This window comes from Puntigrus tetrazona, chromosome 3, assembly GCF_018831695.1.
Source record: "Puntigrus tetrazona isolate hp1 chromosome 3, ASM1883169v1, whole genome shotgun sequence".
Classification (NCBI taxonomy): domain Eukaryota; kingdom Metazoa; phylum Chordata; class Actinopteri; order Cypriniformes; family Cyprinidae; genus Puntigrus; species Puntigrus tetrazona.
Window position 1 is genome coordinate 25,139,600 of NC_056701.1, and position 18,105 is coordinate 25,157,704.

At 37.3% G+C, this 18,105-nt stretch overlaps 1 protein-coding gene across 1 annotated transcript in view; it reads left to right on the forward strand.

The window, feature by feature from the left end:
- Window positions 1-18,105, forward strand: part of grin2ca (glutamate receptor, ionotropic, N-methyl D-aspartate 2Ca) — a 56,681-nt gene that overhangs the window by 33,419 nt on the left and 5,157 nt on the right. Inside the window, exons 4-9 of the mRNA XM_043235810.1 lie at window positions 974-1,088; window positions 5,535-5,746; window positions 12,907-13,075; window positions 14,087-14,240; window positions 15,373-15,498; window positions 16,672-16,901. Of these exons, the coding sequence (XP_043091745.1) occupies window positions 974-1,088; window positions 5,535-5,746; window positions 12,907-13,075; window positions 14,087-14,240; window positions 15,373-15,498; window positions 16,672-16,901 (1,006 nt within the window). The remainder of the gene's footprint in view (window positions 1-973; window positions 1,089-5,534; window positions 5,747-12,906; window positions 13,076-14,086; window positions 14,241-15,372; window positions 15,499-16,671; window positions 16,902-18,105) is intronic.

Here is an 18,105-nt window from a genome sequence, read left to right on the forward strand (position 1 = left end):
ATTTTATTTATTTATTTTTGTGATGCTGTGTTGGGTTTCTGACAATTTTGGCATTTTTTTGCTATTATGTCTGAGATGTCCTGCTTCAGCTTAATTTGAAACTATTTTCATTGGTGAAGCAGGGAAAAAAGACAATGTGTCTAAAAGGTAACTCGCTCAATATTGTTGCTATTATTAACTATTGTTTAAAGTTTAGATAACATTCACGATCATGCACATATGCTAAAATGGAGGAAAACGGCAATCTTGTTTGCTATAACTTCAACTATATCTTATCTTAATCATATAAAAAAAGATTTTTTGATTTCGTAAGTTTGCTTTTGGACATAATTGTTATTTTCAGCTTGCATTTCCATAAAAAAACTACTACGATATTATCGCACATTATAAATATGGGCACTCCTATTGCTGTGAAATTCTGTTTTAACAGTGCTGTTATTTTCTAGGATATTTATTCTGTGTTGAACCTAGTATGTTGTTATGCGGTTGATGGATGTTTTAGGTGTTTACTAGTGTGCTGCTTAATGACCGCCAACAATAAGTACAGTATGAAAGTAACCCTGTTGAAAAAACAGCATATGCTGGTTAGGTATGTTTTAAAGCTGGGATGCTGGTTTTAGCTGGTTTTGCGGTGGCCTCTGCCATTGCTATGAAGAATCACACTCAAAGTCTTGGGTTTTTGATGCCAGAAGAATAGAGAATACAAAGAGAATAAATGTTATGGTAAAGAAAGAGGCCAACCAGCTTAAGACCAGCAAAGGGACCATCATAAACCATCTTAAACCAGCAAAAGACCATCTTAAACCAGCATCCCGGCTTCAAAACATACCTAACCAGCATATGCAGTTTTATCCAACAGGGAAAACCTGACATATCATGCTTTCATTATTTTTATACTGATATCCTTGAGTTATATTTGACGTGATTGCCGAACATTGTTGAGAAAACATCTGACATCTGACTGTTTTCACAGGTATATGCTGAACGTGTCCTGGGAGAACACTGACTTTTCCTTCAACAGTGATGGATATCTGGTCAACCCTTCCATGATCATAATCACTCTGGACCGCGGGAGACAGTGGGATAAGGTACGAATGTTTTAGGCTGTGAAACTATAAAACCTTTCATTTTTTCTCCTGCCGTATTTGATTCAAAAGGTTGCATCCCCAATGGCGTCATCAATTTTAATGCACCTCTGCAGGTTTCATTGCCTTCAGGCTAGTTGTGAGTCAAAATGGCATAGATAAATAGCACATGCACCTTAGCGTTATTAGTTTGAAACACATCAACTTTCACTTTTTATGTTCAGAGAATGGAAATTGGAAACGTCCTATTAAACATTTATGTTTTAACCAGAGTTAGATGACATCGTCTGTGCACTGTCTGCTTTTATGAGCAAACCATTCTCAGTTGCACTGCGTTTTTATAGCGGTCACCATGAATGATTGCACATCCACACGGTTCGGTCTGTCTTCACACATCAATACAAATTGAATTCAATTCATTCATGGAAATGTGCGCAAAAGTACTTTCACGCAACCCCAACACTGTTCACACGGCCAGTGGGAAAGGTGCCCGAAAAGGCCGTTTGTTTTGGTTCAGGGCCTCAAAAAACTGCGTCCAGCAGTCTTTAAGCAATTACTCGCTATTGATATTTTCTTCAGGTTGGACTCGGTTCATATTGGGTGTGGAAACTTGCCCAAAGCTTCCTGGCAGAGGCCACGCTTTTTTCCCCTCCAGGTGGAGTGAAGTTATATCAGGAACTGAGAGTGATGCAGTGCTGGTCTGGATCACCACAGAGAGAAAAAGCCATAAAAAATGTAACAAAGCTCCAAATGAGATGTCGGCCTGAGATTGTGGTTTGGTGTCAGACTCGACACAGTGCTGATCACACGTAGACTGCTGTAATCAGATGCTTTCTGCTATTTAAAACAAGGTGGAATCTCATGACAATGGGATTCTGTCACTTTTAACACTGATAACATGTTGATACAGAGCTAGCAAGAGAGTATTTTCAACACCCACGAATATGTTTTTTTTTTTTCTGTTTAATTAGCATACATGGACCAATAAATAACATCCTCCCAGTGGAAAATTGGAAAACCTGCTCTTTCATAACTCAGTGGGCTTAGATTAAATATCAACATTTAACACAATCTCATGAAAATGCATATAAATAATACAGCAAATAAAAGTGAAAACTCCTTGTAATGATGGACTTTAGCATGTGTTATGCGATAGGAAGGATTATGGTTGTGTATCGTATGCTTGTCAAAAAAAACTGTATTATATGCACACCAAACATGTGCGTGTCATATAAACAGAAGTCCATTTTTACATATTAATACCACAACTTTTCATTTTTATTTGCCATACTGTTTATATGCATTTTCAATTTATATCAAATCTCAAAAGTATGGAAAGCTATTTCTGCCACTTAAAAAATGACTTTCTTTTCTTTATGCTAGTTCATATCTGATAATTCTGAGGATGTTATTTATATGTTATTGAAATAAATAAACTTATAAATAAATCAGAACTGTGAAATAAAATGTTGCAATCACTGCTGTCTAGGACAGTTCACCCCCCAAAATTGCATCGTTTACTCAACTTCATGTCTTTACAAACCCATTTGACTTTATGATAGCACTTTATTTTAAGGACCAATTCACACTTGTAATAGCATGCATATTATTAATGTATTGGCTTTTTATTATTACTTATAAAGCATATATTAACGTCTTATTCTTGACCATATTTTATATCCCTTAATCAACCCTATACCCAAACCTAAAAACTACCTTACTAATCCACATGTGCTATTTTTGTATGTAGCGAATGGTAACTTTGTGTGAGAAACATGAAGACAAAATAGACAAAAAATAGTAAATGACGGCTTAGAGTTTTCACACAAACCTGTCCTGTGGCTTTAGGAGGCATTAGTAGTAGTATGGACAACTTTTATCATTTTGGAAGCTTTAAAAGTCCGGCCATGAGTCTTTCTTTTCTTGTGTCCCACGGAAGAAAGAAAGTCATAGGGGTTCAGAATGACATGAAGGTGAGTAAACAATGACAAATACTTTAACAAATATTTCGTTCGTGTTGCAGTCACTCTGGCTTTGTTATCACTGTCTTTGAGCCTGATAAACAGAGTGAGATTTTTTTACTTTCTTCAAAGAATGAGGCCTGCTCAAATATTCACAAGGAGTCTCGGCGCACGATGACAGCAGGCATGATGAACTTCTTTTGATGAAACAGATCGTCTTTCTGTGTCGTGCACGTGACTCTCTCAGCTCTCGTTGACGATCTGTCTCTCACGGTAAAGTCCATTGTCCCTTGCCTCAGGTGGGAGATATACTGCTCTTATCTACGGCTGTTTTGCACATCTATTTCAGAGCCGGGCTGAAAGAGTGCTTTTCCATTCCAGGCCTCTTTGCTTTGCTGATGTAATTTACTGTGCAGGTAATTTATTTGGCAGCAGATTGTACTTTTCAAACACAGTGAGGCTGAAGGCCGGTGATAACTCTTTCCTTATGACTTAGCTAGTGTCATCTTCCAATGACACCTTCTCGTCAGAAGCTGCTAAGGTGCCCTCAGGTGCGAGAGGAGAACATTAGGGAGGACACACCAGAGATTGGCCTTGCTTCTTTCTCTGCTGCAAAGACCTACTCCACCGTGTCTGCAAAAGAATTACTGCAAGATGGAAAAATATCGGTAGTTGAATGGAGAATTTGCAAACGGTATATTATAAATCAAAGGTAGACGGATTGCTCCTGTCTTTGTAGTAAATAAGTTGCACGTCCACTGACTGATGCACATCCAATTTTGGGTACTGATTATTTTCTGAAAACTATTATGATTTTTTTTTTAAACGATTATGATCATCAGTAATACAATAACAACTAGCCATATAAATTACTTCATGATTATATTACAATTGACACTAAATTATCTAAATGAGCGCCATTATAACTACCAATAAAAATGGGTAAAAATCGCTTTACTAGCACTTTGGTTACTGTCAGTATCATAATCAGTACTATGATGACCAACAGGATAAACAACCAGCTATTAGAAATAACTAGTCTCACTGACAGCCATAACCGACATCATAACTACTGTAGGCTAATCGGTATGATAAGTAACATTATAGACAGCTTTATGATTACTAAACGTATGATCATCAGCAATACTGTTACTTGAAATAGAAACAATTTGATGGTTACTTGCACAAGATAACTGTTACACTGCATAGCTAGCGGTATACCGCATAACTGTTAGCACTATGATAACTGATAATATCATAACTAGTACTATTATAATGTAGCAGTACAAGCAACTTTATAACCAGCACTATGATATAAGATAACCTTAACTAGTTTTGTGATCTGTACTAAAACTAGCAGTATAAAAACATTAGAATAATTAGCACTATAACCAACATTATCATATTTTGTTTGATTACTAGCACTATGATTGCCAGAACTATGATAATCAACACTATTATAATTAGCACTGCGATATATTCTGCGCTAACTAGCAGTATAAACAGCATTACGATAACTAGCACCATGATAATGTACAATAACCAGCACTCGTTTGTTTTTCATTCACACCGTTTTTTATTACAGCGCGATAGCCAGTGTTATGATAAGCGATGCAATTATTATTAGCAATGCTGGCATTGTTGCGTGAATTTCATGAATTTAGGCGGTTGTGAAGTGGCTCACTGAAGCAGGCAGCATTTATTATTTCTAATTAAGTACTGCATAACCGTCGACCAAATCTATGTTTGAATGTAAGGACTGTCATTTTCCAAAGAACTATACATTATGAGTTAGCACAGAAACGAAAGCACGCGTGGGACTCCAGTCAGGGAGAGATTTCACACCGGATGACTAAGTGTGGACAGTCTCTTGCTTAATAAAAACAGTAATTAGTTTCAGTCTGTGCTTTTGAGTTTTCCCTTAGCTGTGGTCTATATGTTGATGAAAGGAGCTAGCCGATATATTACAATTTGTCTATATTGCTAAGCACCATAAAATCTAATGAATATAATTATCACACAAAGATTACTTGCATCCGAACTAATAAAGCATAGCCGGCAGAAAGTGCTTACTCCGTGATTTGCATCGGCTTGGAGTCATTTAAATACAGCCTTGCTTTCATTTCCTTGATTAGGTTGAAATAGGGGTTCTCATATTGTATATGGCACTTTTCTCATGGGTCTTGTCTTTGCTCTAACTGGACTAACAATGATGTGTGTTAAACCCATTGAAGAGGAAATTAACAAAAGCCTCTAATTCTGCACGATGAATACATAACAACCCAAGTGTAAACACAGCAAACAGAGAAAAATGAAGATAAATACCAGTCCCTCGTGTCCTTTATTTTGCACTTTTGGATACTTGGAATGCATGAAATAGAAAGACAAAGTTTTGGATGCCTGCCTTTGTTTTTCGGAGTGTGAGCAATTTTCTTTTCAAGCACATGAATAAATTCAGCAGCTTTAGGTTTCTCTCTCTTTTTAACAGGTGGGGAATTACGAGTCTGGTATCCTGCAGATGAGGTATCCCGTGTGGCCACGTTATGGGACCTTCCTGGAGCACGTGTCTGATAACCGTCACTTGACGGTGGCCACGCTGGAGGAAAGGCCTTTTGTGATCGTCGAAGCTGTGGATCCTGTTACTGGCACCTGCCTCAGTAACACTGTCCCCTGCAGACGACAGTCGAACAAGACAGAAACGTAAGCGACTGCGTTTTTTGTTCTTCATAATGACTAAAGATCAGCTAAACTGAAAATTCGGTCACCCTGATGTTTTTTTAAGTATTCCACCATCTTTTTACACACTCTTTCACAGATCAGAGAGCCTATGTCTATCTTTACTTCTGAAGCCTTGTAGACATCTCTTCTATAGCGAATCATATTACAGACCTGGTGTCAATTAACTTATTCGTTGCTAGATATTCTCCCAACTGACTCTTAAAAATAAACTAGCTTTTCCAGCCCTTTGTTGCCCCATTGGCAACTGTTTTGAGACGTGTAGCAGGCATTACATTGAAAATGAGTTTATTTAGTGGATGAAAGCATACAATTTCTCAGTTTCAACATTTATGTTCTCTATGTTCTGTTGTGATTAAGATGTGATTTGAAATTCTTTTAGTTTTCATTTTATTCAATTTGAAAAAAGTCCCAACATTCGGGTTATACTTACCCTCATGTTGTTCCAAACCCACGAGGACAAAGTTTGGTTTAGTGCACACTTTCACTGACTGGATTCTGCACTTTCATGAATTCTCTCATAAAGAAACGCAGAAAATACGTAATAAAGAGATTCATTTTGCAGCTTCAGTGATCATAGTGAGATTTCTTTGCGTCACTCGTACTAGACTCCTACCACGCTGGATTATTGTCAAGCTGATGAAGATGTTTTCTTAATATTCTAGCGTTATACTATTTTCAGCATGTTTAGCTGTCATTGCCACCAAACTTTCATAATTTAATGCATTCTTGCTGAAAAAAGCCCCATTAAATTATGTAAAAAAATGAAAAGTTGAGTATATGCACCTTATCAGTAAAAAGGTAAATACCCAGAAACCTCTTTGGTAACCTTTTCCTATCAGAAGCTGCAGTGGTCATTATCAGCCAACCCCAGAGCACAGTAAACTCCTGACATGCATGCTTGAGCACTTTATCAAAGCATAATTAAGGAGACCTGGGCTCATCTTAAGGGATGGAGTCTTTATCATATTACTGAACAGAATGGGAAAGAGCCACTGTCTAAATGTTTCATTGCTCTTCTGTTGGATATAATTCTGGTTGCAGATGGTCAGGTGTTGATGCTATTTTAAAATGCCAGATTTTTGCAAAAATGAATTAGATAAAGCAATATGAGACAGATGTCAACAAGGAAAAGTCAAACGGAAGGAGAAAAGAAAATATTTTATTCTATGGACAGTTTAATGTGACTACACTCTACATCAAAAAATACTAACTGATTTTGAGCGATTATTTATATAATTGTTAATTCGGTAACACTTTAGTATAGGGATCAATTCTCGCAATTAACTAATTGCTTGTTTGCACGTTTATTTTTGGCTGTTTATTAGAATTTATAAAGCACATATTCTGCAAGACCATATTCTACATCCCTAACCCTACCCAGTACCTAAACTTAACAACCACCTTACTAATTATTAATAAGCGAGAACCGGACCTTAAAGTAAACTAGATCCAGAAGAGCTGTGGCAACAGTTACATTTTTACACAAGTGCCTAAAACTTTTCACTGCTCTGTAGACTATGGGTAAGTTTCTTCAAATGTCTTGCAGCTGTCGCCACGGTTCTTCTGGACGTAGTGTGTCTCAGTGTTTTCCTGAATAATTTCTTTTGTTAATTGGCAGCTCTTGTTGCAAAGCTTTAGGATCAGTAGTCTGTTTTTGGTCCTTCACATCCTGAGAACGGCTAGCGCTCAGCTCTGGTGAGATAACTGGATACTCACAGGACTGTGTCTCACCTCATGAGAACTGAGTGGTAATTAGCAGAGCTGATTAAAGCTGCGCTGAACTCAGTGGAGGGTCTCAAACTCCTCACGCTCTGCCTCCCCTCTCCAAACACACACGCGCGCTGTTGTGGTAGGCCCATTAACATGTTATTCAGGAGTCATTCCCTCAGGATGTTCTACTCATTACTTTCAGGCCAAATCTAAAAGGGCTCCCGGAAACAGCTGAAGTAAAAAAAAAAAAACAAAGCAAGTTAGCATGGATGGGAAACAGACCTGCAAGGTAATACGCCGCAGAAGAATTTGGACACTTATAGCGTACTTAGATTGACAGAGTGTCACTGCATTGCAGTCCAAATCTGTCCGGATATGTTTTGAGGGGCTGTGCTGTTGGTGTTGTAGTGCATGTCTGTTGATGCTGTGACTGATGCCAGACAAATAGCTGTGTGGTTTATGGTGATGATAGCGTGTGCTATTGTGTGGGTGGGTGTTTAGTGTGACTCATTGCCTCTAATCCCCTTTATGCCACACACCATTAGTCAAGAGGTTACAGGGAAGGTTAGAGAGCGTAGAGTGTCATTAGAGCGCTCGCTTTCTTCCTCTCTCCTTTTCTTTCTCTTATTATCACATAGTTGTAGGAATTTACTTCCAGGAACTACTGTAGCCAGCATGGCTAGAGAAACAGTGTCCTTATTGTATTCGCGCCGGGAGGAGGAACTCTGAAGCAGCTGGCAGTTACATTAGCAGCATTTACAAACATCAACAACCGGTGAACGGTAGACGTTGTGTTCTGAGCTGTTTGTGTCGTGGGTTTCATGCTAATGGAGGTGGAATGTGAACACAATTTACGCAACTTAAGAGAGTATGAAAATTATTTCCTATTACAAATTGCTTATACAGTAGTGTTATACAGTGGTCAACATTTGAAGTGGATCAAAAAAGCTCATCAAAGTTGTCAAAGAACGCATTTTGGTTTAATATTTTAGAACAATTTTGATTAAGGTTTCGATCTACCTCAAATGTTGTCTACTGTATGTCTTCAAACCTGAGAAATGATCAAAATGCTGCAGACAACAGGCACTATATGTTAATAATGCTGTTAATGTAATGTCAATAATGCTCTTTATATAATACTGAGTAGTTGGTGTTTCATATGCGGTTGGCCAATCAGCGTACACTTGCGTCATTGATATTGTTTAGTTTTAGACCCTACTCTGAGTTTGGAAAGCAATTATGATTGAAAACGTAACTTATATACTGTAGGTGTCGAGTCATGATTAGCTAGATCTGTGAGTAATTAATGACGATGAGTAATTTGCGTTATAGCTCTCATAAGCCCTTGTACAGATATAGACTTTAATGTAAAATTTCCTGTAAATTGCTGTAAAGAGATCATGCGTGAACAGGGACTTTTTAAAAATTTCAGTAAATGAGTTCTGGCAATTTATTGAGAAGTTACTAGCGCTACTGGTAAATTGCTGTAATTCTGCTGTGCGAACGCAGAATGAAAATGAGCATGTATTAGTTCAGAACGTGCTGACGTGAGATGTAGTTAAACAACTTAAACAGCTCTAGGCCAATCCTAACATTCTGACGCAGATGACGCATTTACTCCACGCTATTTTTGAAGAAAAAGAAGCAGCATGAATGTGAACATTTGAAATTGGGCTAGTATGTAACATCCTACTAGCTGCCCAACATGCCCTCAAAAGACACAGAAAACTGTTACTAACGCCTCTCAACACCCAAGGAACCATCCAAAATCAACTAGAAACCACCTAGAAAACCCTAACAACAACCTAGCAACCACCCAGAAGATTCAAACTACCTCTCAGAACACTGCTCTATATTGCTTAGACACACACACACACACACACATGCTTTCTTTATTGCCAGCAGTCCATGTTAAACCAATATGGAGGCCTGCTGTTGTTTTCCAGGGTTGTAATTCTGGTTGTGAATCCAGACTGAAGAGCTGGCTGAAGGCTGTGCTGTTTATTTTTCCTCAGGCACTGTGAAATGAACCGGAGCTCTGAAAACAAATAATGCTCAAGTGCAGAAAGCTGAGCCAAAATAATGCTCCTAAAGGCACACATTTAAGCTCAAATCACAAGTGCTCGGGAAACATTTTAAGCGCATCGATTGCATTTCTCCGAGTAAGGGAACCTGTTGATGTAGCAGTCAAAGTGTTTCAGATGGCTGTTCTGCCACACATCTCACTAATGTGAACAGGATGGACATTTCTACCACTTCGGTAATGCATTAACCTCTCTGCAAAACAAGAATCTGCACTTAAGATTGATTTCTGCAATTACTTTCTGCTTTTTAGAGAGAGGCCAGAAATGGGATGGGATCAGGAAATGTAGCAGTCAGGCTCAAAGTATGCATTGCTTGCATGAACAACGTTCGCATGGCGATCGTGAATTTGTTCTAATTAATATCAATATCATGTCAATCAATATGATTTTACAGAAAAAAGAGGTAGTGTTAGGTTTATGCTCCAACTATTTGTCTTAAAAGTATTTTCAAGTGTTTTACAGATAGCCTGTAAACACTGGCTGTCTTATTAATGAACTAAATATATGTTCATGTTTTTACAGTAGATGTTTACCATTCATTACGTCTTTCATGAGAGCAGGATTCAATACTGAAAACATTAGTGAATACAGCGGCTTCAATGGATGAATCATTAACTAAATGAAGCTGAAATAAAATGTAAATGTTACTTACACAACATTTTATTCCTCCCAAAAACTGTGAAAATGTATTATTTTCTGTCTGTTCTAAGAATTTTCTGAATTATAGAGCGACAAAATAAGAAATGTACTTTTGACTCTAAAAATTAAATAAGAATTTTGAAACTGGCATCAGCCAGTGTTTAGATTTTTGTTCTAGAAATGTATAAAAATGAATGCATATTTCATTGCCTCACTGGTGTATTTTAACATAATATTTTAGAAAACTTGTAATACAAAAAAAACATTTGCAATTATCAATGTAATCCATCAACTAGGTAAGTAAGGTGATAACTATTAGTTAATTGTTTGACCGTATTCACCTGCAGCGTCTCGCCTTAAAATGAAACCTGAAAATATAAACATATATTCATCTATTTTGATTTACTTACTTTTATCCTTATTTTTTTAATAATTAGCACCTGATCCAACGAACCCATTTTTTCCTGCAACTGAAGCAACGAATAACATAAAAACAATGTGAAATATGATTTAATCATTTGAACTGGGAAATAAAGTCAACCACATAAAAAGGTAGTCTGCCTTATGATTTCATGTGTCTGGATTTCACGTATATGTGTTTTATTTTCTATTTAGATTTTCCTTGCCAGTCAAAACAAGGATGCTCAGTTTACATCTATATAACTGTGTAAATACCACAAGGCGTCCCTTTCTATAAGAACAAAGCGTCTGAGCAACAGTTTTATCCTGACGGTAGCATGTACAATCTCTGTACAGTAACAGCTCTTATCCGATGTGATTCCGCACGCCGTTTCTCTTCCATCTTTATTTGTTTGTGATTAATTTGAGTTGGATTTGTTTTGGCCCGGCCCGGCTGTCCTTCCATCTGTCACAGCTGCGACGAAACACAAGGACCCGTCGTGACGGCCACTACCCATCCACCCACTCGCTGCTGACGTCACACGTCTTACCATCAACGCTCCTGTAATCCTCTCTTTTTTAGTTATTTGCCATTTTTAGCTTCTCCCAGAGGATTTTCTCGTGTTTTCATATGTGCCTCGACGCTTTTTAGACAGTATGAACATAAAGGCTCCCTGTTATACGCCAGAATGCAGAGTTATTCCCTGTCTGGCCGTAGGAAAGCACGAGCAGCCTCCGTCACCGCCGTTAGACGGCGTGAATGGATTTATTGGAGCTGTCGTTAATCACTCCTGATTGGATGTAAGTTTCGACTCGACATTCATAATCGAGAAAACAGGAAACAGGCCAAGACTGAGGAAACAATGTAATGTTAATGAGGCACAGCCACCGCTGAAAGGTTTTTCATTTCAGATATCTGCACAGAAATGGCCCTTTTTGTATTTATTTGTTGACGGCTGCAAATGGATTGGCCCTGAACATAATTACGAAACTAGTCTGAGTAACTAATGACAGAAGCAAGACTTTTCTTGTAGTGCGTCTGACCTATTTAAAATTTCTCGCGTACAGCAAGGTGTACATAAAGACTAAACGTGCATGTCTAGAGATATTTTATAAGCATTCAGACCGCACAGACGAACCGTGTTCAATGGAAATTGGCTCGTATTGCTGGAAATGTAAATGTTTGCAGGTCTCAGCATGATCAGTCTCACTGGAGTGAGTTGTGTAATGGTTCACGGCTCATAAATTCCACCTATAGCTGAATTTAAACCTACAACCTTTTTTGAATATTTAACCACTAGGCCACACCGGCCCAACTATCGTCCCTTTATTATTGTTGGTGCTTGTTTCTTTAATTCGTTGTGCGCTGAAGAGATGGCATGCTATCAGATTTACAGTTTTGTGGAGAACTGAGATTTGTTACGCATTGCTCGGTGTGCTTGTGCTTATTAAAATTCAGATTCAGATTTGCGAAAACAAATCATTTAAATTTCTTTATGAGCAGGTTTGACAAGTTCAAAAAACCCTGAAATGATTTAAAGATTCATTCACGAACTGGATTGTGTCCGTTATTTTTTGCACTTTGCAATAGCAAATACGACATAAGCGTCTAGAAAAAAAGTAATATAGTAAAAGTATACATTTTCTCCTAAATATGCAGCATAGTAAAAGTAGAGGTCAACACAAATGTTACAACTCAAGTGAATTACAAATATCCAACAACTGCACTTCTGTCATGTAAAACTCTAGCATGGTAATATATATATTAATGCATTGTTAATGGTCTTGGCCGATTAGATCCATTACGCTTATGCTGCTGTAGTATAGAGCAAGTGCCCACAACATGCCGCATGCGAGCATGTAGGAAATACATATAACATATATGAAATAACCCCAATATGCAATGAGCGTGAATCACCCCGTGGTGGATCTAGACAGGTGGAGCTGGGGAAGGTGGAGGGCTTTATAGCACTAGCCAAGCAGTTAAAGGTTGATCAGCAGCTCATTGGCTGCTGATATGAAAAGAACCAATCAGCGGCGACTTCTGATGATGATTTGATTATATCAGATTGAGCTAGTACCCGCACCATCTAGAGACAGAACTTTTGTACTTTGACACTATATATCACAGGTTTATGTAGGGTTTTTTTATCTCTCGTGATTGAAAATTACAGTTCTTGGGGTTTATGGCATCTAAATGTCAAAAGAGGAAGCGTTTTCTTTTTGTGCAATTTCAGTATTGTTATGAAGCTTAAGTAACAAGATGATGTTTCTGTTGTGCTCCCACAGGATAGTCGGACACACTGAGCCTTACACCAAACTGTGCTGCAAAGGCTTTTGCATAGACATTTTGAAAAAGCTCTCTCGCAACATCAAGTTCTCCTACGACCTCTACTTGGTCACCAATGGCAAACACGGCAAGCTGGTGCGAGGGATCTGGAACGGTATGATCGGAGAGGTGAGAAAACAAAACATTGCACCTTTTTATTTCAAGTCAACAAAATTCACCCGGTCTACTTAATACACATTGCTGGTTTTGTTTTAAAGGTCCTCTACATAATCTTGCTCCACTTTAACCTTACCAGGCTCTCTTACTTTTCAATATTCTCCCCCAGCAACCAGTTATTCTGATACAAGTTTTCACCATCCAGTGAATTCCTGATGGATAAAACATTTTGTTAAATAAAACGCTTCATTGTACATGCAGTAAGTAAACTGGGTTGCCAATTTAAATGTATTTCATATACTTTGATATGGCGGATTCTAATGAGAATTAGTGCTGTAAGTGGTTTAGTATCTGTGATGTCACTCTGAACAAGAAAACAAAACCTAAATCTATATGACAGAAAGACTGTTGACTGCAGAATGGATCTAAAAGCTGGTTCATTCCAGCAGACGTGACTGGCATTGAAATAACACAAACAACCTTGTAAATAAACATCTCCATCAAGTAAGTCTATGTCTGATGCACAGCGGCGTCTAAAGAGTTTCAGACTGTGACTCTCGTTCATGCTTTGTCCTGCTTTTTACATTTTTTTATTTTTTAGAAAGGCTATTGTGCTCATTCAGGCATTATGCATGGTGTGGGTTAACCAGAGAGAGAGAGAGAGCCCGGACTGTAAATCTGAAACACACACACACACACACACACACACACACACACACACACACACACACACACAGTGATTACTGGACAAGCACAGCCATAGCAAACATGTTTCCGGATATTAAAGCAACAATTTACCAAAAAATGAAAATTCTGTCATCATTTTCAAACCCATATGACTTACTTTCTGCTGTAGATGTCTAGACAGTTCTTCATTAACCTCTATTGCGTAATCTTTTATGTATTCAAATCTTTATATACACTGAAAAAAGATACACATTCAGTTAAATATGAATGCAGAAATATTTTTTTTTACACTGCACTGTGTGTGTGTATATATATATATATCCTCTTTCTTCTCAGGTGTTTTATAAGCGAGCAGACATGGCCATTGGTTCTCTGACCATAAATGAGGAGCGCTCTGAGATCATTGACTTCTCTGTGCCGTTTGTGGAGACTGGCATCAGTGTGATGGTGGCCAGAAGCAATGGAACTGTATCTCCGTCAGCCTTCCTGGGTAAGAAATACTACTGTAAAATGAACATTTTACACAGTATTCAGAAACATAGGGCTAGCTAAAAAACAGCACAGCTGGTCATGTTTTTACAGAACATAAAACAGATGTGAATGTTGAGAGAGTAGTACTGTGTATGTACAGTATAACTGAAATTAAGTGGAGCTTTACAGTAATCACTAACTGCCCTTTGATCGCTTACGTTACCGTTGTTAACTCAGATAGGCTTTTCAATGCATCCCATAAGAACTGACTAACGTTTTTCATGCTGAATGGTTATTTTTATTATAATCTGCTCATAAAGTGCTAAAATAGATTTGCTAATATTCTTAAGTGGGCTGGAATGAATTGTGACATTGAAAGGGTTTTTAATCTGCCATGAAAACTAACAAATTACGCAGTCATGTGACTAAAAATGAGAAGAGCTTTAAAAAAGAGAACAAGGTTTGAACTAAAAATAGTGTCATTTTAATATTATGTGTTTAGAATATTTATAACTGGATATTTTATATTTCAACTTTTATTTTAATTGCGTTGTTAATTCTAGTCGTTTTTCTTTTTGTGTATTAGTTTATTTTGTATTTCACAATTATTTAGCTTTCATTTATTTTTATATTAGATTTAGCCATTGTAGCATTTCAACTTTCACTTGCCAAGGCAACACCCACACTACTAATTTATCATATAATATTGAGATTTCGTCGGTGTAATATTTTTTATTTGCCGTGGTTTTTTTTGAAGATCATAACAGTGTTGGTTTGTGAATCTTAAATCCTGTGTTGACACAATTTCATTTTCACTGATGTGGTCGGTTAGCCATCCCATAAATCCTTCGGCGCATGCTTCCATAATACAGCAAACAATAAACTTTCCCACAACCCAGAATTCATAGTAAAATACAGTCGTTTCATAAAACAAGATGCGGTCATAAATATTTACAGTGCAGTCTTACTCGTGAGAGAGAAACCAGCGTATCTCGTTTAATGGCGTATGAATCGTGTTGACTTTAATTTGCACCTTATTTTGCACGTATACAAATTTAAAAAGGTTTTGCAGTCCTGCTAGAATAAAAAGCGTGTCATTTGGGAATAACGTCATTTGCTTCTCTCTCTCTCTCTCTCTCTCTCTCTTCCAGAGCCCTACAGCCCAGCGGTGTGGGTGATGATGTTTGTCATGTGTCTTACAGTCGTGGCGGTGACTGTGTTCGTGTTTGAATACTGCAGTCCTGTGGGCTACAACCGCAGCCTGGTCAGTGCCAAAGGTCAGTGTTCACCGCCTCTGCTAACTCTTCAGGAACTGTGACAGCTGTCAGGAACGGTGGCAACCTGAAACTTCATCATACATGACAGCTTTGACAGAACACAAGCTAGGAGAAAAGATCATTCATGTGATTAGAAGCTATGTTTTCATAGCTGCAGGTGAATTCAGTGAGCTCTAGTTTTTTGGAGAAGTAAACATAAACTAAAATTAGATAACTGACACAGTAGGTAACTGTACAGTAAATGCTGAGAGTTTGAGATCAATTAGTTCATTTTGAGAACTCTAGAGGAGACGCATGAGATTACTTTTTCATTTAGGAAACATTTCAGCATAATTTACTTTGTATTTAAATTTATATTTAAGAATACAAATAAAGAAACAACTTTCTATCTATTCTCCTATCTATCTGAACAACAAAAATCAAAATACGTGTCTCACAGAACTCTCAAAATACAGCATATCCATTATAAATTATGTGACTTTAAAAATATTTTAAAAATGTGCCATTACAGTAATAATATAGTATTATTCAAATAAATAGCTATTATTATTTACCTGACTCATTTTAAATGCATAGAACTTATTTAGGTGTTGATTATTATTATCTAACAATTAATGCCAATTGAATTTAATAGCTGTTGTTGATCATTGTTACCTTGCAGTGCTAATGCTAATTGTAATAGTAATAGGCCACAGTTTACTATTGTCACGCGTGTGGTAAGCAGGAGAGCACACAACGAGTATAAATGAAAATAAAGCGTTTTAATCTACTCAGAGAAGAAATAAACAATATAAATACAGGTAGGCAGGCAGATAGGACACAATCACACACAAATAAAGACGAGATCGGACAAACCACAGGACATAAATACACCAGGTAAATCACTAAATTAATCACACACAGCTGAAGACAATAAAAGACAATTAACTAAAGTGGGTTACACGGAACACATGGCACACGACAAAAACAATAACAAAGTCCAGAGAACGTGACACCTATAAAGAAAGAAAGAAAAAAGCCATTTCAATGTTTTTTCACATTGCTGTATCAAAAATGTACTAAACTGTAACTTAAAAACTAATTATTTAAAAAAACCAAAAACAAAACCAAAATAAAAAAAGCAACCAAGAGTAATTGCAAAAAACTGAACAACTTTAATTTTCTCTATTTCAGATCCAGGTGGTCCGACGTTCACCATTGGGAAGTCGGTCTGGCTGCTATGGGGGATCGTCTTCAACAACTCAGTGCCCATTGAAAACCCCAAAGGCACCACCAGTAAGATCATGGTGCTGGTATGGGCTTTCTTTGCTGTGATCTTCCTGGCCAGCTACACGGCCAACCTGGCAGCCTTCATGATCCAGGAGCAGTACATCGACACTGTTTCTGGACTGAGTGACAAGAAGGTACGAGCTGCCAGCGTCTCTCTTAGCCAAATCACCAATCTAGGACATGAGTTTTAATTAAAGCCGTCACTCTGTTGAACTACAAGAGGAACCTGTGCTGATAATATATGGATATGTACGCTTTCATGATGAAATACTGTGATTAGAGTACTAAACACTAATTTGTGTCAGTTTAATAAGACATTTATGGACAATTTGAAACATTAAAATGGTTTTTAATATTGCCAACATGACATCGAACTTAGAGGTGCAATTATGATGCCAATTTTTTTTTAAATATATATATTTTCATATGCTGGGGTTGTTAATCATGTACTATAAACTGGGTATTGTTTCAGCCATCAAGGACTGTGTTTAGTTGTAGGGATTTTGTTGCTTCAGCATTTTGAAATTTGTCTACTAACGCATGTTAGCCTAAGCTGCTAACTATTTATCCTATTTAAATAACTCTGTGACACTGTTTTAATCAGTTGTGTAGGGACACATCAAGGTGAAGTGATTTACAATGATATTGAAAGCTGTTACAGCTGACGAGCCTCAGATGGAAACTGTTAAAACGCAATTTTGAAGACAAAGTGAGACTTCAAGCCACAAGACTGTCATTAAAGAGCCACACGGGTTGACTACCAGGGAATTAGACACTGACAGCAAGATGTTTTTGTATGCATTTGAATTCAGCAGTGTGCCTGGGAGGCATTACACAAAGAGCGAAAGCATGAAGGGCAAAATAGCCAGAGGGCAAGAATTTCACACAGTGATCCGACTGTTGCTTCAAACTATGTAAACGTTCATAGTTGCAGATGACAGCACTTGCATTTGTAGCAACATTTTTAATATATATACTGCATTGTTGCCGTATTATTGCCACATCTGACAAAGTTTATAAAACAAATTGAATTTCAAAAATGTAGTAACATGCAATGAAAAATATTTTTTGCATGATTTGTTTTTCATTATTGTATTAAAATAATATTAAAATGAAATTTACATTCTATTAATAATTTTTCCTTCTGGAGCATCTTTGAACATTTGAACTCTTTGTAATAGAAGCATATAGAGTCCCTCAGTTGTTGCTAATTGTTGTTAATATTGCTGGAAATGGTTCAAAACATGCCTTTGGTATGGTACCTCTTATTTTGGTAAAACAACATTTTGCAGAGACTGAAACTTGTATGTAAATAAATAAAGGCAATATTAAATAATA